Source organism: Trachinotus anak, unplaced genomic scaffold (genome assembly GCF_046630095.1).
Source record: "Trachinotus anak isolate AG129_WGS33_773 ecotype Australia unplaced genomic scaffold, CSIRO_AGI_Tana_v1 ptg000002l, whole genome shotgun sequence".
Lineage (NCBI taxonomy): Eukaryota > Metazoa > Chordata > Actinopteri > Carangiformes > Carangidae > Trachinotus > Trachinotus anak.
The window spans coordinates 22,614,685-22,636,716 of NW_027273853.1; the positions used below are offsets into that span (position 1 = coordinate 22,614,685).

Sequence of the window (22,032 nt, forward strand, 5' to 3'; positions counted from 1 at the left end):
AGCTCAAAGCAGTCTGGCCATTCTCGTTTGACCTCTGCTGTTGAACAGGCGTACCTAATAAAGTGGCTGGTGAGTGTAAATGCGTAACCCCAATCATTAACCTAACACTTACCTAAACCTTATTCTAACATTAACCCTAAAACCAAGTCTGAACTCTCAAACAGCCCTTTGAAGTTGTGAGGACTGACCAAAAACATCCACACAAACAATGGTTTGAAGCTAAAAATGTGCCCACACAACCACAGAGAGACGTACACATACTAACACAAACACACACCCCACCCTCACCTTTTCAAAAGGTATTGTGGCATGTGTGAGTCAAAAAGAAAAACATGAACCTTTTCATCCATTTGGTAACTGTCCTATCTATTTCAGTCTATGTTGGGGTCAGCTCCAAATCAGAAAGCTTTTACACAGCTTTTATAACAGTCTATCTCGGTTTAACAAAAGGAAAAAGAATTGTTGTGGAGGTTCACTTGTCTTTGTGTGTGCAAAACTGGAACCAATCTGACCCCAATTTTATGTTTTGTTGGAAAAGCATTCCTCTTTACTTCCTTTGAGAGGGAAAAAGAAAAGAAAACAGCCACATTCAGGGACTGAACAGTTTATTGAATGTAATGTATTAAAACATAAATAGATACATGATAGAGAATGTGTTGGCAGCCTGAACCACAGACAGATACCAATTTTATTCTTTATAGACGTGAGTGCACCTTGAAACTGGAACACAACGTACAATTTGTTGCCTGAAACATTAAATATATTCAGTCCAATTTCATTTGTCTTGCAGGGATAAGTGAATTCTAATGAGTATTAAAAATATGATGTATATAATGTATTAAGCCACAAACAGCAGAGTGATTATACAATGCTAATGTATCTTGATCAAAAATAAGACACAGTTTACAATATAAAAAATGGCTGCAGAGTAAAGGGTGAATGCGACAGAAATTTGGTCAAAGGAAATCTGGAGTTAAGACAAGTGAGGAGCACACGCACCCTAATATTAAATATCAGGAGCTGACAGCGTTCACATGTTTAAATAAAGGCACTTATGAATTACATGAACAAGAGCAGAGAGAGAAAAAAACGAACAATAAATACAGGCAAACAGTTTCTTTTTTGACTTAAAAAGATACAAGTGTTGTTCATCTAAAATCTCTCCTTTGTGATATGTGGTGAGGGTAACACAAGTCATTACAGAAAATTCAACAAAACATTAATAATGGCTTATTTAGTTCATAGATGTCAGAAGGACTGTATAACAAAGCCCAGTTTACAGTAAAAAAGCCAAATGTTTGCAGGCAGAAAAAAAAATACAGATTTGTGTGTGATACATTGTTCAAAATACAAAACGTGATTCATGCATTCAGATAAAAACAGATTTCTACAACAAATAGAAAGAAAATCTTACAGTATTATTAATCTTAAGCATGTGGTCCATGGTAAATAGCGTTTCCTCCTGCTACACGTGGTGCTCAGTCTACGTTCCTGTACCTGGTGAAGAGGTTGTAGAGGACGCGCAGTGTCGATTTAAGGTCACAGTTCACTATATCTGGAAAAAAAAGGAAGAGTTACAGAGATGCAACTAGTGAAAGTTTAGATCTCGTCTGTATAATAAAGTCCAAACTGTCTTCGGTGGGGACATATTCCTGCTTCTCTTTACCTTAACTGCCTGTATCCACCAGGCTAATCTGAAAACTGGAAATCCATTTGAGAGCCAACACAATACAAAAACATTTTAGCTTATTCAACAATGAGCCAAATCTACTTTTTTATTTATCAACTATATTTCAATTATTTTATGATGTCTTTTTATGGTGAACGTAAACTGTAAATAAACTGTAAATAAAGAGGAACCTGGTGTCAAACATCTGTAAACATCAGTAAATTCAAAAAGGCTGTAAAATATGTTCAATTGTCTTTGAATAATTTTACAGACTGCTGTCATATTTATCAGATTTGGAGGCACATAGTTTTCATTGTTCCATATTTTCCCCTATTTATTTCTTAAAGCTGCATTAATTAATTAATTCTTTTGGCCACTTGGGGGCAGTGGAATGAGCTGTAAGCACAGCACTGACATATCACCAGCCCTTAAGTTGTGATAGCTAATGTGGTGCAAACAGCAGACACTGAGCAACATTAGCATTTATTTGAACTTTCTCTCCACTGAAGTTGTACGTCCGAGATTCACTCTCCTTTTAACTCTGTTTTAGGCTCCACCGGCTCCTGTGAAAAACAACATGCACTTTGTCTGCCTGACATCTGATGCTGAGCAGTTACAGCACTGTCAGAATCAAATAACACTGGGCCGTAAACGCCAAAACTCTCTGTGGATTTGTGAGTAAGACACTACACACAGTTATTTTACCCATTCTTTTATACATTTATACCTATATATATATATATATATATATATATATATATATATATATATATATATATTCATTATTATTATTATTATTTTTTAAATTTTATTAAATTTTATTTTTAAAAAAAAATCCATTTTATGCCTTTAGGGCAGAAAACATGGGAATGAAATGCAGCAAAGTGTCCATCCGGCTGAGAGTTGAACAGGGGACTTGCCTGCTCAGAATGTATGTGCCCATATGGTATGCACCCTAACTATTCAGCTATCAGTCGCCTCTATTTCAATTATTGATAACATGAAAATATCGATTAGTGCAGCTTTAAAATGTTTTTTTTCCAACAAAACATCAGAACAAGTTAAAATCCAACATGCTTTGACAAAACCTTTTATAATCTTGAGTGTGAGAAAGTGACTGAATACTGTATGTGTCCATGTCCGTCATTTCTCCTGTCACCATTCACAATCTACTGTGTGGAGAGGTACAGGTTTTAAAGCATAAATGTGGTAACTGTGTCCTACCCTCTGGCCGGGGCTTTGGTCTCTCCAGACCTCCATCCTGCATCAGCTCAAAGGAGAAGGACACGTTGTGGACCTGCAGAGAGAGGTTAGGAGGCGTGATCGCTACTGTACTGACAAACACACACACCCAGCCTCAACTTCACACATACAGGCACATGTGGGCAAGTGCAAATCATACATCACACATCACACACACACACACACACACACACACACACACACACACACACACACACACACACACACACACACACACACACACACACACACACACACACACACACACACACATATGGTTGATAAAAGAACATTGAAACTGGTTGCTTAATCCCACAATACACTCTGGGCTGATTCAGTCGTGTTACCACAGCTTCCTGTGTGGACAAACACAACACGGCTCTGTGCTGTAAGACCTTAAGCCTTCAGCAGCTGCACAAACACTCTGCTCCCTCATTTATCAATGGACACATGTCACCAGTGTCACTCAAAAACCTCCTAACTCCAAAAAGTGATACTGTCACAGACAGTTCGATTTGTCATGTCATTACAAGTGTGCGGGCAACACGAGTACAATGTGACTGAATGTAAAATGGAGGAAACAGAAGAGAGTAGAGAGTATTTCTGATGTTATTATATTGTATTCAGGTGGAATAGAATGAAACACACATTGTGGAAATGGTGGAGATTTTTTTCTAGGAGACTGACAATTATGATGAATGATGCCAAAATGCAGGACTGGCTTTTCAAAACATCTTTCAGGCTTTTAACATTTAAAGGTGAAACAATCTTGGTTTTCAGTCTTGCTGCATTTAGACCTGCAGAGGTAAAGCTCTGTGGAGGAAATCTGATGTGTGAGCAATAAGAAAAAACAGCAAGACAGGAGCAAAACAAGAGATGGAAATAGTTAAATGACGTTTGCTGTTCTAAGCCCATTGTATCTGTGCACGTCTGTGCGCTTGCCCTGCTGTGAAGTACTAAAAGCTTTGCCCAACGAGGGCTTATTGTTTGATAAGCATGACCACAGCTTTTTAACACTGTCAAAAAGAAAGGAAGAGAATGAGCCTTAAGTAGAGATCTACTGAGCAGGAGCAGGAGCGATTTCTTGATGCCTCATGCTACTTTTCACAGCCGGCCCCTGGTGCATCATCGATGGGCCTCTAGGCTCTTGAATAGATAGACACACACAGACACACAGACACAGACACACACACACAAACACACACACACACACACACACACACACACACACACAGAGTAATAGAGCTGAGCCCCTAAGCCACTTCAGCGTTTCCCTGTGCAATAGGAGATTACAGATGCTGTGGGGCTGGTGCCTGTTCTTCCGGGCCAGGAGTCTCTGTGTGTGTGTGTGTGTGTGTGTGTGTGTGTGTGTGTGTGTGTGTGTGTGTGTGTGTGTAGTTGTGTACATTGTAGCACTGATGCCCATTCTGCTTTGCAGCTTGGCAGGGGCTACTGGCCAAGACCCAAACAAAAGGCTACTGTGGTGTCTCCGCAGATTGCCTGTTCAGAATAGTGTAGAACTACAGAGGCCAATGGAGAAGAGCGATGGCTCCGCACTGAATGGGCTCTGGGGAAAACGGATGGCATTTATCAAGCTATTGAGAGGAGAGTCCTGGCTCCGAGTGCGTGAGGCTCCTCAGAAATGGGAGTATTGATTTAGGAGTGTATCTTAAACCATAGGTCAAGACCGAAGGCGAGTCACAACCCTGTTTCACTCCAATATGATGGAGCCCTCCACCACAAGTCTTCATCTCCACTGCTCCAAAACATTGTTGCATTTGTGTATTTTGTTAAATCAATGCTGTCCCCTTCCAGCAGAACCAAAGCCATTTACCAAAGGTCACTGTTCTTTTTTTTTTTGAATCAATTGTGAATAACAGTAGATGTAAAACATTCACTCAGCAACAAGGAGAGAGACACAGTGGAGTCCTCAAGTCCTCTTTAGTTTGAGGGTTGTTTACATCCACACTGGATGACGCACAAAAGAACAGTAGCCATTTGTATACATACCTACCAATGGTAAAAAAGGTTATGATTCTTTTGGTGGCTGGGAATGTCGGCAATTTAATCTCAGGGTCATTCTTGATGAAAAAAAACTTTGGAAAATCCAGTCAGTTCTTAAATTCAGGTAAAAAGCTACGGATCTGCTGAATGTGCTGCAGTGGATTATGTTCAAGTAGTGAAATGAGCCATTTCTATGGATGTTGTTTTTTTTAAAGTTATTTGTTAGGGCATTTTTTTCTTTATTCTGATAGCAACAGTGACAGAAAGAAAGGAAAGTCAGGGGGAGAAGGGATGACATGCAGCAAAAGGGTTGGACTTGAACCTGGGCTGATGTAGTTAGGACTAAGACTTCCTGATACGAACTCTACCAGGCGAGCCACCTCTGTGAAATAAGTGAGGTGTTGGACTTCTTCATAACAGATGCAAATTCAAGACAGTATCTGGTGTCCTCCTCCATGAAGGAGTCAGCTACAAACTTCAAACGTCAACCCCGCAGGCAATGACTGATTCATTATCAGAACAATAAAAATGAAAAATAATCTGACTTTACCTTTTGGTCAAAATTTTCTGGTGTGAGGAAAAAGTTGTAGAGCGGCACAAAGTATCCCTCCAGCAGCCCCATCAGCAACACCAGATAAACTCCGTCTGCAAACTGAGACAGCAGCACAGTCGGACACAGAGATGAGCTGTAGTTTACAAGTGATTGTGATTTAAGAGAAATGCTGAAACAAATTTAACTGATTTGGAAACATGTTGATCAATGTCAATGACAGATTAAGGAATATGTTAAGATGGCCATGTTTTCATTAACAGTGACCCATTATACAGTACACATTATATGTTGTGTAGGTGTGTGTGTGTGTGTGTGTGTGTGTGTGTGTGTGTGTGTGTGTGTTTCTCACCTGTGTGTCCAATTCAGACACCTCAAGGTTGAGCTTGTTCAGGTGTTTGTTGACGAAAGTGATCAACGTCTGAGAAAACAAAGAAGAAACTCTCTGTCACAAAAGCTGGTGACATCTCAAACACAACAGTTACACAAACCTACACAAACCTCATGACTTCAACGCAAATAGACACAAACACTGAAAAACAAATCAACCTATACTAATTTAAATCACAGTAACATTTCATTTATTTTCACTCAGATCACAGAATTTTGTCAGACCAATATTTTACCTGATTCATACAATCTGTAATGTAACTATGAATAGTTTGACAGAGAAAAAAATCTCAACTCAACTCAATACTTACTTGCTTTTTTCTCTGGAGTTTTCAACCACGTATTAGAGTCTTCATCAGTAGATGGAGTTACAAAGTCATCTCAAAACCATCTCCATGACAACTGAGCTAAAACACCATCCACTGATGAAAATTTTTTTTTTGTTCAAGATTTCAAGATTTCATGCTCAAAAGATTTTATCCTGATATCTAGTAATTGCATATTAGTTTACTAGATTAGCAGCATGGAATCTTTCTTGCATAACAAAACCAAAAATAATGTTCACATCGAATCCTTGATTTGTTGGAGTTTAAAGAGAAGAGATACAGAAATAAGGAAACTAAATTAACCAGATTATTTTCACTTAAAACAATAGTGAACTGATCTATGCAACACCCCCTTCAGGTATTTCCTAGGATCAGTTACGCAAGTTGATATATGAAGATTCTAGATTTCGGTTGCACATAACATCTTAGGTTCTTTACTCAAGTATAACAAGGTTTAATTTTTCCTTAGCTGAGGGAGTTACTTAATGGTGTTGCATAGAATCTCTTAAAAGGTTTCCTTAATTAAGGAAAATACTTGAGTAATTTACAGCAGTAAAATGTTACTGTTTCCAGGCCGGCAACATTAAAGGAGTGTGCTGCTATCGCAACCTCCTTTTACTTTGACGAAAACTTCACCACATTGTCCAGCACTCAGCACACTGCTGCTGACCTGTGGACATGAAATACCTCAGATACACCTGAAAGGAAAGACCCGTAGCATGAAACTGTAGAGCAGCCATCAATGAGGAAGGAGCTGGAAGAGCACAGCTGTGGAAAGTGGACTGAGCCAGTCCTAGACGGTCAGAGAAATCATGAACTGACTGCTGGTCAAACCTGTGATGAAGAGTCACTTCCTCATTGTTAAGGCTGTGCAGTGGGATGCGTTAATTTTCTTGATTTATCATCACAAAATTGGTCAAGTTGCAGTTAAGATAGAGTCAGATGTACCTTTAGCTTTTTCCTTACTTCAGTCACTAAGGTCTTTTGTGCAGCGTTAAGTGATTCCATCAGTGTAAGACCAAGATAAGGAGAAAACCTTAAATACTTAAGTGTACATTTTAAGGAAACCTTACAGAGAGGACTTAAGGGTGTTTTGTGCAACAATTTTTATTTCAAGGAAACCTTAAGTCAGATTTTAGGGAAAATCTTAGGGGCTTATGTGCAACTGGCACCTTTTGTATTGTATTTTGTTGTAATGTTTATGTTTCAATATAAATTGCCTTTTCTCCATGATGGCTGATGGAATGTGCGATGCCACAGTACCTTTTTGACAACATTCAGTTTATCCGGAGCGTGGTCGAACAGGGTGTCGAAAGCATCGCGCTCTGCGGAGAAGAAATCAAATTAATTACTGATTGAAAGAGAAAAAAAACAACATTCCTGAAAACAGAATCAGAAAAATGGAAAAGGACATACCGTGTCTGCCAGAGAAAGCCCTTTGAAAAAGAGGAGAGAAATCAGGAATTAGGGCCAAAAAGAGGATAAAATACATGAAAATATACAACTCTGAGGCCATTTCTCCTTATTGACAATTTCACACTTGATTATTCATAGAAAACAAAAGAAAATAACAGACAAGTACATCCAAGTCAATCACAGAGGAATGTAGAGAATGGAGGGATTATGTCACAGGAATGACAATACAATAATGTAGCTGGGGTATAATTTGATTAACAGTAAACACAGGTACACCGCGGGTATTCAAATAACCTGGGTATCATCAGTGGGATGGTCACAATGACCACATACTATAGCACAATGCAGTAATCCCGACAGCAAGACAATACTGCTGGGTATTAATACAATGAATGAAGACGTGCCTGTCTGTCCGTGTTGGTTTTCTATGGGAATGGACGACCTCTCTCGTCTATTATTACAATGTTAGCGCTTTGGAGGGTGTTGTTGTTGTTGGATGGGGTCAGGTGGTTTTTGGAGCGTAGGGAACGCTGCAGTGTGAGTGTCCCAGAGGAAGCGATATCGCAGTGGGCAGGCCAGCAAGAAATGGCAGGCGCACACACACACACACACACACACACACACACACACACACACACACACACACACACACGAGAAGCACTCGCACATGTTCATGGTGTAATCTGCGATGGCAAAGGCAGGCAAGTCTGGGCAATGATCCTGTTGGTAATAACCGTATTTTCAGTGTGACCATGTGAGTGTATCTGAGCCTCTGTGTGTGTGTGTGTGTGTGTGTGTTATTAACTGTGTATCTATCTACCATGACAAAATGTGTGTGCCTGTGTGTTCTGGCCTGCTGTTATCTCCCTCGATGCTGCTGTCAGGCTGCAGGACAGCCTCACAGCGAGAAAAAAAATGTGTGTGACACAGAGAGTGTGTGTGATTTAAATTTTCTAATTCTTCAGCTGAAGGTGCCATCACATCTCTTGTTGAAACACAATGGTTGCATATTCGCCATTGCGCAGTCTAAGTAAAGCGCAGCGGGCAGCACGGTTTTGTTGACTGAAGAGAAGATAGAACCTCAATGCTTTTAAGGCACTGATTGAAGTGTGTCCATCACAATGAACAGCAAAAAGGTGCAATCTATGGGTGGTCAGATTCACAGTCTTGTTAAAATTATAAAATGTTTTTGTGTAGTTGTGCACTTACATCGTCCCAAATGCTTCCAGCTATTTTCAAACCTAGAGAAATCTGTGATTTGAATCATAGTGACAGTCTGTTTCATTTGGTCGACATCACATTCCCTGTGTGCGTGTGTCAGCGTTGCCTGTCAGACACTCAAAATTGACTTGAATCAAGTTTTAAGCCACATTTTAAGATACGCTTTTCACACATTGTTCATTGTCGACTATGCTTTTTAACTGGATGAAGGATTTTGGTCATCAGACCAAATAAGTGTTTTTACTGGTTAAAATCATCAGGTCTGTTTGTTTTGGAGAGGAGGAGACCTCTGTGGATAATTCAGCTCCAAGTAAAAACCTCCTGAACAACTGACACTGAAGAAATCCAAACCGGGCGAATCTTACAGCATTGGTGTTGAAGACAGCAATTTCTATGATCCCAGGCTACTTCACAATAGCATTTAATGGCATCTTTTGTTATTGTTTGAGACCCCAACAGCAGAACTTAAATACTATTATTCTTTAATCAGTTGAGTTTCTGATTGAAATTGTTTCTGATTGAATTTGTAATTTTTACCTTTTTCTGACTGCATGTTTGTTTGTTTCTTTCACAGTAAGGTATCAAAAAAGTATAATTGTGGTATTGTTGCTGTATCATGACTTGTATTAAAAAATGAAACCCATCAACTGATGTGTTATTTGTCACGAAGGTTGTCTAGATCAAAAGACTCCTCCGAATGCAGCTCCGAAAGAAAAGCTTTATTTTGCAAAAAGTGACAAATCAATTTCCAAAAATCCACTGAATTCAGTCGACAGAGGTGAGTGTCGCCGTCTCACCTTGACCGGTCCAACAGATTAAAAGAAAATGTTTTCAGAAATCAACCAAACTTTATAATAACTTTGAACTTTGATACCCAGAAGTCAATAATCAGTAAATTACACACAGCACAGTCATGATAACCAGCCAGTTTAGTTGGTGACATTTCACATCAGAGACAAGTAGAAAAGATTTCTCCAGAGTCAGATGGCAGGGCGTACTTACTCTGTGTTGCCAGTGATTTCCTCCTGGATTTGTCTGGACTGAAGGATGCCCTCTCTTTTCTGAAAGACAAAAAGGGATGATAATGTCTGAATCAGATTTTTTTTCATTCTACTGAACATGACTGAGACAAGAAACAGCTGGTGACAAATAAAGGGAAAGAAAAGTCAAAGATGAATTCACAGCAGTGGAGAGTGGTGTCATAAAACCACACAATCCCAATAAATAAATCAATCCCAATCCCTGTTATGCAAGTAAGCAGACTCACACTGTAAATGAACAGTGAATAGCCTTTAAAAAAAACAATGTTAAACCCACCTGGACGACCACAACTTGAATAGAAACGTGGTCGGGCAATCTGATTGGTGCTCGGAAGTGTTGTGACACTGCCACCAGCAGGTGCAGGATGGCAACTATACTCTTAGCATGAACCGCTAGTGTGGAGGAAGGACGGAGAAAGAAAGAGTGAGTTAACAATAAAATAAAGCTTAACATCACTGATGGAAAAAACAGTGAATGATGCAAGTAGTTAACATACAAGAGACATGACCTTTTCCCTTATATCTGCTGTTTTCTGACATTTAAATCCGTACACCAACTTGCTGTGGGAATTTCTTCATTACCAGAAACGATCCGCGTCCATACTATCACACCTGCAAACGCACACATACGTGACCATTCACGTGCACCGAGCATGTGCGAGCCAGAGTAAACAGGAAGCAGACTGTTCACTCTGCAGTTGATGAACAACAGCTGCTTGCAAAGACAATAGGGTCAGCAATGCCTGTACTTCGTTATTCATGTTGCTTTCACCACTGGTGGTCAAGGCTGATACGACCCAATCAGGGAGCGACCATGGGTGTCAACGTCATTGTTTGCAAGGGTCTCTGCTTTGACAGTGGCCAGCAGCGTTTCCAAAACTCTCCATTTTCAGGTTTTGACAGCTAGCATGAGTAGTATCAGTGGAAGAAGAGAAGCGTTTTAAAATGAAAACGTTGTAATGTGGATGTAGCCTGAACTTGCTCATGCTGGTTCTCTGCCTGCATGTACATATATCAAGGGCTGTATGGGCAGCCTTTTCACTCAGTGCTACCAATTTCGCCAAAAGTTTAATCTCAAATGTCTCAATATTTCTGAACAAATGACAAAAAGATGCCATCATCTGCAATTAATATGTAGACATGTTATTCACTAACTGCTGTTTCTGAGCATTTTTCTCTTTATGTTTTGTGTCTTTTTAATGAAGTGAATACCTCGCTCCAGGCCTTAAATTGCCAAATAACAAGCCACATATTTTCTATTATTTTACATCCACTCTGGAATTTAGAATTAAAAGTTTTAAAAGACAAGGTCATGAAACCTTTGAAACCTTTAATGGTAAATACAAACACAAGATGCCAAAAAGCTGCCTTGGAGTGACATAAAAAAAAAGTCAAAAAAATTCAAGCTTTTGTACGGAGAAAGACATAAACAATCTAAATTATGTCTGCAGCATAAAGTCAACCACTAAGAGCCTGTTCAGTCAGATACACTGAGCAACACGTCTTTAGTCAACCACACAAATAGGATTTACCTCTGGATACACAAAACAATCAGGATCAATTAAGTGTCTACAGCAAGCCTTTGATTATACACCATGGCAATGGAAAATGACATACAATGAGTGCAAGCTTATGGCCTTCACAAAACCTATTTGATCCTCACTTCATGAGAGGGTCCAAATGAGTTACACCAAGAGCGAGTGTTTTTCTATAGCGTCTGAATGGGGGATGAAAGTGGGGACAAACAAAAGTGAATTCATTAAAAGAAAGCTCCTCAAATAAATGGACAGCAAAATCAATGACATTCCACGTTATTCACTGTGCTCTTTAACCATTTTTGAAGACATCTCACACAAATAGCTTTTCATGGACAAACTTCTGCCAGAGGTGCATTCAAGAATGTCAGATTAGTTGGTCTGAATTCATTTGATATGGCCTTTCTGTAGTGAATTACTGAATAAAAAACAGTGCTGTTCCCAATCTTAAAGCTTTTCTCTGTGTGTCCCCGTCTTATAAAGTAAATCTGCCCTTTAGCCTCATGCCCCACATGCATTTTCTTCTCCCCCAACTTATTTCTCACATATACAAATATACACAAGTGTTCAGACATTTTGTGAATGCACTGTGAATATTGCAGCCTTGTGCCAAAGGGCTGCACTGGGTCTTCATGTAATAGTGTTGTAATAATTCAGTGACATCAACATGTTGACGGGTGTCGCGGCGCTGTTAGGTACACCTCTGCTTGACCAGTCAAATGGCCTGTGAAGACTGAAGACTGATTTACGTGCTGGATGTAGCTTAAAGGCTGAAGCAACGTTTTTTTTTGCAAATATGATTGATGGAGCACCAACATACAGGCCTATTTATGAACCAATATAACAAAAATAAAGCTGCTGAGAACGAGAGCCTTTAAAAGCCCTTCAAATGGGTTGTTGTAATTTCAGCTACATATATGTAGATACTCGTGTTCTCGTCTGAACCTCGTTTTTAGCCTTTGTTTAGCTATAGCTATTAGCAGTTCCTGTTTGCAGTTTACCCCTGGATGTAAAGACAGCTATCACTGGATTACTTTGATACTGAGGAAAATCTGATGATTTTCAGGTGTCTTTTTTGTGATTTATGGATGTTTATCCACAATGGACAAATACTAGAAAAATACATGTAGAGGTTCTCATCCGTTAGATTCTGAGCAAAGAAAAACACACAAACATCCCAGCACTACCTGCAGAACAATGACAACCAGTGTCGAGGATCACTATGTCAGATCACAGTGAGAACACAAGCTGCTTGAAAACCTGTAATAAGGATCTGTTATGAATAAAATAAAGTGCTACCATGCACAAGCACAGTAAGCTGCTACAAATATTACACTATATATTTTTTATAATTGCACAACACAAAAGACATGAGCCTGAGTAAAATTGTGCATCTGAGAATACTGATTCTTCCTACAATTAGCTTTTTTAATAGGTTTTTCTATGATCTATCTATGATTTTCCCCTTTGTAGTTCATCAGTCTTGCGGCTGCAGATACCTGATTATCTCACAGGGATCAGTTTGGTCTCATCTCATCTCTACAAGCATTACTCAACAACACATTGTGTTTCAATAGGTTTTTTAAGTGACTCTGGGCTATGAGTCATCGTCTGAGAAGATATCCAAATTTCAATTTCATCAAATGTAACTAATGGATCGATCAACTGTGTAGTGGTGTGCTGTAATTGACTAATTGACAGAACAGCGCAACAGTAGAAGATCTAAACTGAATACTGCTTATGGAGAGACAGGGTGTAAAAGAAAACTGTGAAAAAAAGGATGAGTGAGGAAAATATGTGAAATAATGAACACAAGCCAACATCACAGAAATACATAATTGTACTTAAAGATGTTCCTTACAGTCCACATTCCAGCGAATGTTCCTGGTGGAGAGTTTGAGTGAGTCGTTGATGCGCTCTAAGACAGTCTGCAGCTTCTGTTTCTGGGCGATCTCTGACTGGGTCACCTCAGCCACGTTCAGTTTCTCGCCTTCCAGCTTTTCTAAAGCACAAGGGAACGCAAAGACACACAGATTAATGTCAATACGCTAAATACTTAGGAATATGCACAATGTGGAGTTAATATCCAGAGACGCAGGTAATTCTTTTAAAAGACTAAAGCCTGAAATCTCCATTTGCAAGACTAGTTCCTTTGAGATTATTTCCCATCATGCTCTTGGTGGAAATTTACAGGAAGGAATTTTTTTTTTTTCCCCAGACTTCTTTGCTCTTTGAAATTCTTCTTCATTATTATTATTATTATTATTATATAAAGATAGAAACTCAACACTATAAATTTTATGTTTGTCCGTAAAATGACTGTTTGGATGTGTATTTATAATTTCCTGATTTATTTTGAAATTATTGTCTAGTTACTCTTGCCACCCTTATATATCTCAAGGTGGCCTTATGCCAAACGGCCTCCTCGCAGTCACATCCATGCTCACTATCAGCTCGGTTTGCTGTTTCCTGTTTGGTGCTGCAGAGAACGCCATTGAACATCATCACCTGCATGAGCCAAGACTAAAAACCCTAATATTCAACATGTCTGATTTTGTCGGAACGCACCTACACCAAACGATGAAGATGACGTTGACGATTTTATTTTGATATTAGAAATTAATCTGTGACAGTAAAATTGCTTGAAAAGTAGTTTGGCGTCAGGCCGACATAAGGCAGCAGGATCTTTTCATTATGAATATGTTCTCAATTGTCAAAATATAATAATGCAATAACAACAGTACAGCTTAGCTTTCTTCCTCAGTGGCAGTAAGTTCACATGTATGGTTCAATTCCTCACCAAACAGTTTCTGCAGGACCTGTCCATCATACAGATCTTCAGCCAGATCCTTCACAATGATCCTCTCTCCAACCAGAACGTCATTTATCCAATCGATCAGCACCTACAGTATGTCGACAGAATAAGACACAGATGACTCATACTGTGAACTAGATTATCTCAAAAGTTACTAATTTGGACTTGCAGTGGTCAAATACATTGTTTTTGACAGTTATGTTTAAATGTAATTCTTTAAAGTGGTTACATTTAGACCTTCTGACAGCTATATATAGTTTGCTGTTCATTAACACAACGCTCCTGACAAAAGGTTTTGAGAAATGTTTGCAAATTTCACAAATCTGCAAAAATTCTGAAGATTTTCTTTTGCTCTTTCTTGCAAATTAACTCAGGCCTGCTCTACCTGCGTGAACATCTGCTCCACAGAATCATACTGTCACCTCACTTTTATACTTTTCACACTATTGTATTTTTATCTTCAGTTAGTTATGTCCTTTGTTTCGAGTTATTACTGTCATTATAAAATATAAACCATACCTTCATGAGCTCCTGCAGTTTGCGGTCGTTCTTGGAGTTGGGGTCCACCATGGTACGAACTTCATTCTCCTCTAATGGACGAGCAGAAACAGGATAAAAGTTAAAGCTGAGGAGAAACGCTTTAGAATCACAACACAACGCACACAAAAAACAGCTTTAATAATTTGTGCATTATAGTCATTTTCTATGCAGAAAGCAACTGAATTGCGGTATTTTGACAGACTACTGTAACTGTATCATCTTCATTTTGTGGGAGGTGTCTTCCTGTTAAAGTGCTGTTCATAGTATGAACTGTTGGGTTTCTCGCTGTAATATTGTCAAGTCTTGACGTTACTCTGTGAAGTGTCTTGAGATAATGTATGTTATGATTTGGCACTATGGATAAAACTGAATTTAATTGAATTTAACAGACATGGTCAAAAAACAGTTCATCCAGGACATCCAGTTCAGTATTTGACTTGTTTCCGTTTATTAGCGCTTTCCAGTCGTCATGGTCTAACACAGCTTAACAACAGTTTATGCCCTGGCACATGTAAAAGAACATGAGATCAAAAGTGTTTGTTCCCCCTGCAGAAAGCTTTGGCAGTGTTTTGGTTTGTTGACTGTTGGCTAAAATGTGCTTGTCAGATTAGCTCAGCTCATATAGTCATACATCAGACTGTGCTTTCAGAAGCCAGAGCTGGGAGAGCCTCCATCTCCTCTCCTGTTTGAAAGCATTAAGTGTCATTATGCATGTCTCTTCAGCTGACTTATTAGCAAAGCCAGTGTTGAAGAAATTGGTATTGCATTCGACACTGTATTTGCCTAATCTACACAAAGTAGACCTTGCCTACATAATTATCCGGTATTAGTGAAATACAGCACAAAATGTTTTGGTAAAGACTGTGTTTTAGTCATTGACTACTTAGATTCTTAGCTTGGTAGGATACATATAAAATTATCGATTACATTAACTAAACGTTTGTCCCTGCCTTACAGCTAACTCATAGCCTATATGTCTATGTGTAACATGGACTGTGAGTGTAGCAGTTTACCAAGCATCGTGTCCTCAGGGTCCAGCTCATAGTGGGAGGGGCTGAGAGGAAGGTTGATGGCATTTATCCCCTCTTCCTGAAGCTCAGACACTACGAGAAAGAAGCAACAGATTTATTTAGATCATGTAGGATTTTCAGAAGTTAGGCATGTCAGACTGCTGTGATTTTCTTCTTCTCTTTAAAAATGATGACTATCATTATTATGATAATAATTATTCTATAATTTTCTTACTTTCAACAAATATCACACCAAGACCCAAACCACCATGGTAGACCATCTCTCAGTATTTTCTGACATTCGTATTCTTACTCTTTCCCACTGAAGGTGTAGATCTTTAAATCTTTAATGATAACTCTACAGTTTGGTTTCATTTAGAGAAAAGGCTGGGCACCGAGGTTTTTACTGAACATTACTCAAACAGGACTAAGCAGTGATTTTTGGCATATGCAGGTCTTACTCAAAATAAGATACACTGCCCGTGTTCATGGCAATTAGTACTGCAATTTACAACTATTCTCATCATACATTGATTATTTTTCCAATTAACTGATAGATCCTTTCATCAACAATGGCCATCATCATTTCCAGGAGGGCAAGATGATCTCTTCAGCAGTTAACTGATTATTTAAATAGTCCGGACTGGAGATGATAACATAAATAAAGATGAAATTAACAAAGCTTATTCTGCGACCACGATCTAAAGCTATAGCCAAACGTATCCATGATATTCCTTCCTGTGAAGCAACTTAAAATTCCGATCAATTTGAAAGACAGAGCACCTTCCCGAACAATAACCAACGGCAGCCTTCAGCAGTCATTTGGCTCGATCCCTAAATGTTCCCTTGATTCTAAAAACATCCATTCGCAGACCCTCCGTCGAGATCCACTTGAGGTCACGCAAACAACGAATGGTGTTGCTTCCTGGTTCCCAGCGGGCTTTACAGAAGCCCAGCACGCCATTCTTCTCAGTGTGTCAGATACCTGAGGAGGTTTGATCACTGCTGATCAGAGTGTGTGTGCCAGACTGTGTACGTGTGTGTGTGTGTGTGTGTGTGTGTGTGTGTGCATGTGCTGGGAGCATGGAGTGAACATCCTGTGCATTTCTCTGCCTTCACTGGAACAACATCCTCTTAATCAACACCATCATAAGTGCAGCATGTCTGCATGAACACACATTTCACATCACACAGGGATGATACACACTCACTCTTTTCATTCTGTAAATTACAACCCACTTACCCGACATAACCACTGGTACTCCAGTCTCCTAGATACAATATTAATTCTACTTTAGCACATGACAACTCTCAGGACTTTAATTTTTTTGACACTAAACAAGCACCCTCAGTTCTTGAACTGCATGACATATAAAACCGAACAAAATCATGATGCACACATTAGGCTCTCTTGGTGTTCTGTGTGAGCAGAGCGCGACTCTGGAGACTGTTTCCATAAAATGAAAAGTATCAATAAGAACAGTGCATACAGTCAATAATGCAAGTGCCATATCTCTTCACTTATTTAACTATCATCTAATTATCAATGAACACATTTGCATGCAGTAAAATCCACTTAACAGTGACCACACGGCACCCTGTTTACTGATGCCTATCAGGGATGAAACACTAGCTGTGTCCCAGTTCAGGGGCCGCATCCTTCAGAGGCTGCATTTGAAGATTGATTGCGTCAGAGCAGTGCGACTTCACTGTCCCATTTCAAATCTGCTTCAAATGTGGCCATGAAATGTGGCCTTCTTTTCCTGGTCAATGAAGACCAAAGACTCACTGGTAATAACAAAAACTTTTTTGGCTATTTTAAGCCTTTATTATGTAATAGGACAGTGAAGAGTGACAGGAAATGGGACAGAGAAGGGAAACGACATGCAGCCAAGAGTCCCCGGCCAGCTGGGAGTCAAACCAGCGACTAGCCTGCTCAGAGCACGTGCACCCACATGGTATGAGCCCTAACCATTCATCAGGTATGACGACCACGCCTTCATAGACTGCGTCCTCCACAGGATGTGGCCTACGAAGGCCCAAAAGGAAGCCGAATAAGGGATCCCAGAGACTCAATTTTGAGGAAGTTGTAAATGGACACCTAGGTTTATTAGGGCTGTGTGTTTACTTGTTGTTTTATTTCTGTTATAAAACTATTTACATGTTAATGCCAATAACGCAATATTTACCTAATTCTGTCAATGTTAGCTATTAGCCACCATAAACTATTGGTCATACCAGATCAAATGAGGTTGTAAAAGTAAAACCCTGAAAGGACTGAAATGAGCAAGGGTGTGTTTTATTGCTCAGGAAATCAATGTTTAATTTGTAAGAGGTAGATTATTCTCAGTTAAATACATAGCCTGACTTAAAAACACTTAAGACAAGTAAAGGCAAAGGAGGATTGCTGTTACCTATTTTAAGAGATAATTTCTATGCAGTCCAGTTGAGATTTATTGCTTGTTGATGATGCCTGAGTTACCAGGCAAGATGTCTATAGTAAAAAGAAGTAAATTCAAATTCAAGCTTTGTTAGGTAATTTAATTTCAGAACTAGTGTTCTTGGAAAACCAAAATAAAACCAGAAACCACTCATACCAGATTTACACCTTACTGAAGAATAAAAGTATACCAGTGCAGCTTCAAAGTGTAATTCACTTCACTAGCTACATCAGTATCTAGAGAAGATTCAAAGAGAAAGATTATTATATGTTGAGGCAATTAGAGAAAATCTATCTGAAGAGGGCTCCTAAGTGATTGATGAACCGGTTGGAGTATATAAACAGACAGATAAATAAGGACAGAGGGTCTGTATATGTGAAAGTGAAATGGGAATCAGAACTACATGTAAAAACATCCAAGGAGGACTGGTATGTTTTGTGTGAAATACAACACACATCTACAAACTCCAAGAAATGAAGGGAATTATAATGGCAGAATGTGTTTTTTCTCCTCGTTACACCTCACATTAAAAATAAACAACTTCACACCCAACAGCAGTGTTGAACACTGTGTGGGCAAATGGCTGCTAATCTTCTGGTCATGTAAAATCAGGTGTTTAATATTTAAAGTAATCTCAGGTTAAAATAAACACTGAACAGTGGTTTATTCTTTTAGTAGATTATGAGCATTAAGCAGAGTTAAAAAAAAAAAAACCTTTCATAGATTCTGTCAGTCAATTTACAGACTCATATGGGGGTATAGCTGCTGTAAAATAACATGATACCAATTAGCACAGTGTGATGTAACTGTAACTATCACTTATGCTAACTACTGATGAGCGATAAGTAGTAATCTTGGAGGGGCATTGTAAGAGGAAGCATGGCAGGTAGATTGATATGCATTATTAAGGTGAGATGTCCACCAAGTCATCTTACTTACCTGCTGTGTTTCAATCAGTCTATGTCAAGCAAGTCTGTTTTTTTAATCTGTTTCACTGGACAAGGAAAAAAAAACTCATCTCTGGTAACAAATTTGTTCACACATATGTTCAGTGCAGACTTGATTTGTTAATACCAACATAAGACCGAACAGGAATCACTGCGCATCCCCCTCCCTACCTCTGGGCCAGTGTCATAAAATGAGAATACGCATCTATGCAGAAGGGTAACAATAAAATGCCACGTCACTAGATGCATCATTCAGGAACATGCCTCCTGTGCGATGACCACATGTACAGAAAGAATGCGTGCTGGTGCCGTCTCCTACCTGGAGGGCAGAGCGCTCCACAGCCCATGTCTGTCTGTCTCCGTCCCCCAGACTCAAGCATCCTCTCCTGGCTGGCAGGACCAGATTTCTCCCCTGCAGCTCATCCTCCACAGGCTGCGCTCACAAGTCTCTAATATAAAAGCTGACTCCAATATAAAGTCTATATTTGCTCTATTTTCACAGAGGATATAAAATTCTATATTACCTCTCCTGTTTTATGTGCTGTATTCTGTTTGCACTATATCCACACCGCAGGTAGCTGGTGTCCATCTGCAGCCTCGGTGCTGCTGTAAAACCTCCTGACCTTCTCCTTTCCTTTCATACCATCTCATCTCCATCCTATAGCTTTCTCTTTCTCATCTTTTCCTTTTTTCTTTTTCATTCGTCGTTACTGCTGCTCCAGCCGATGGCCCCTCTCTCCGCATTAGTGCCTGCCATACACATCACAAGATCTTAAATTTAATCAATGATCAACGCAAGGGCAATCGGCCCCCGTTTTCCATCAAATCATGGAACACATTGCAGACATCTCACACATTGCACTCAGCATACTGTATATATGGTGAACACGAGCCAGCATGAATGTAATGCGATTGCACGCTGTGGACAAAGACGACATAAAAAGGGGGCTCAGCTGTGCAACAGTCTCCTGAATGACACACAGTAATCATTCAGTTGAAAGAAACCACTCTCGTTGCATGATAAAAACCTGGCCTTTGACAATGAACGTCAGACACACTAAAGCCTGCTAAATTCCCAGGGCAACCCTGCATGGATATCAACGGAAGTGGGCATCTTAAAAAAAAAAATATAGATGCAATAGATGGGATAATAGTCCAACACAGGAAGAATTAAAAATATTAAGACAGGAGGTGATGTACACTTAACTGTTCATGAGGAAGTCAGTGGATCTCAATAGCTTCAGAGCTGTAAATAACCCTGACCTCTGACCTCTGACCATGTTCTAGGGATGAACCCTGCATCCGTTCCCCAGGAGGAAAAACATTATTAGAAATGTTTTTTTTTTTTTTTGCAGTATTTGGGAAAACAGGGAGGGTGTTGGAGGAACCCAGCCTCCTGCCTCTGTCTGTGAAGGGCCTGTGTTTACTCGTATCTCATTCCTCACTTATTACAGTAGTAGCGGATTCAAGACCTTACATGGATACAGACACAGCCCGGAGGCGTGAAAACACACACACACACACACACACACACAGACACACACACAAGTTGTAGTTATGCTGTTTTTTGTTATAAATTGAATTAAAGCATAAATCTTAATAGCTCCCTGAAATTAAAGTGTTGAATTTATGAGGATTTTGGCTTCACTGTATGACTGGCCACTGTTTGTTATGGTCTAAAATGTTGTTATAACTCAATTATTTCATCTTAACCTCTGAAAACAGGACATTAAAACTAGCTAGCAACGGCGCTGGCTCGATGTTTTGCTAGCTGTTTAACGCTACCTTCTTTAGCCTTTTTCCTTCTCGCCAAAGTCCCACCAAGTTTTCCCAGGAAAGAGTCGTCTTTCTTTCTGGAAGACGGGGATTTGGGCGTCGGGGATTTCGGAGAGGACGGGGACTTCTGAGGCGAGGAAGCCATCGTCTGGACGGTGAGTTAATCCAGGACTGTTACCGCAAAACGAGTCCGAGTTGACGTGGAAATCAAAGTCGGTTGGGAAGTGAAGTTACAAAAAAAAAAAAAAAAAAAAAAATCACCGTCCACTCCCCAAAGCGGAAACGGAATTCCAGACATTTTCTCCCGAAGTTGACTGGAGTGAGCGGCCCCTCCTCTCTGTGGGAGGGCCCGGGGAGCAGGCCGGAGGGGGGCGGCGGGAGGTCGGAGCCGCTGCCGACCGCCGGAGGGGGGGCGGGGGGCGGCAGGAGAGGCTGAGGGGTCCCAAAAAGAAGAAATGAAGGTACACCATTCACACCACAAGAGGCCGTGCTTCACAACGATTCACTGGTGAAACATTATGGAAAAAAGACTTTATTTTCTCCCTCTGAAATTTAGTGACAAAAAAAAAAAAAAAAGAATAAATAATAATAATTTTAAAAAAAAAAGGTAAAAATGTAATTTCTAAATACATTGGTGAAACATTATGAAAAAAGACACTTTATTTTCTCCCTCTGAAATTTAGTGACAAAAAAAAAAAAAAGAATAAATAATAATTATTTTTAAAAAAGGTAAAAATGTAATTTCTAAATACATTGGTGAAGCATTATGAAAAAAGACACTTTATTTTCTCCCTCTGAAATTTAGTGACAAAAATAAATAAATGAATAAAAAATAATAATAAAAAAATGTAATTTCTCAATACACTGTGGAATTGCTGGCTTCTGCATAAGCTGAAGCTAAACTGTGTTGTTGGCTTGAATTTGTAAAAACCAGTTTAATAAGCTCAATAATTAAGAGTCAAAATAATTTAAACTAAGATATTAGTTGACTTATATGCAAACTTCTCTGGCCTCGTCCTGGCCAAACTGCAGCTGTCAAGTTTGATATTTTTGAGGGGAGATGCTGTATTGTATATGGCCAGCTATCTTGTTGTTCTCTGTTTGCTGACA

General features: G+C 39.4%; 1 protein-coding gene across 1 annotated transcript; it reads right to left on the bottom strand.

The window, feature by feature from the left end:
• Positions 1–588: 588 nt before the first annotated feature.
• On the bottom strand, positions 589–21,338 carry parvaa (parvin, alpha a). The gene is made up of 13 exons (XM_071506624.1): positions 20,932–21,338; positions 15,762–15,851; positions 14,728–14,798; positions 14,194–14,296; positions 13,255–13,395; positions 10,136–10,251; positions 9,821–9,879; positions 7,598–7,617; positions 7,445–7,506; positions 5,818–5,886; positions 5,466–5,567; positions 2,894–2,966; positions 589–1,555 (listed from the first exon to the last, which is right to left on the bottom strand). Exons 1-13 carry the CDS (start codon positions 21,065–21,067, stop codon positions 1,479–1,481), a joined length of 1,119 nt encoding a protein of 372 aa, XP_071362725.1. The 5' UTR covers positions 21,068–21,338; the 3' UTR covers positions 589–1,478.
• Positions 21,339–22,032: the final 694 nt, after the last annotated feature.

Bases quoted from the DNA above. Each gene is read 5' to 3' on its own strand.
- parvaa (XM_071506624.1), bottom strand. From the start codon at position 21,067: ATGGCTTCCTCGCCTCAGAAGTCCCCGTCCTCTCCGAAATCCCCGACG. The intron at 5,887-7,444 runs GTACTGTGGCAT...TTGTTTTCTCAG, and splicing joins AACTGAATGTTGTCAAAAAG to ACGTTGATCACTTTCGTCAA. The intron at 2,967-5,465 runs GTAAAGTCAGAT...CTCTCTCTGCAG, and splicing joins CAGAAAATTTTGACCAAAAG to GTCCACAACGTGTCCTTCTC.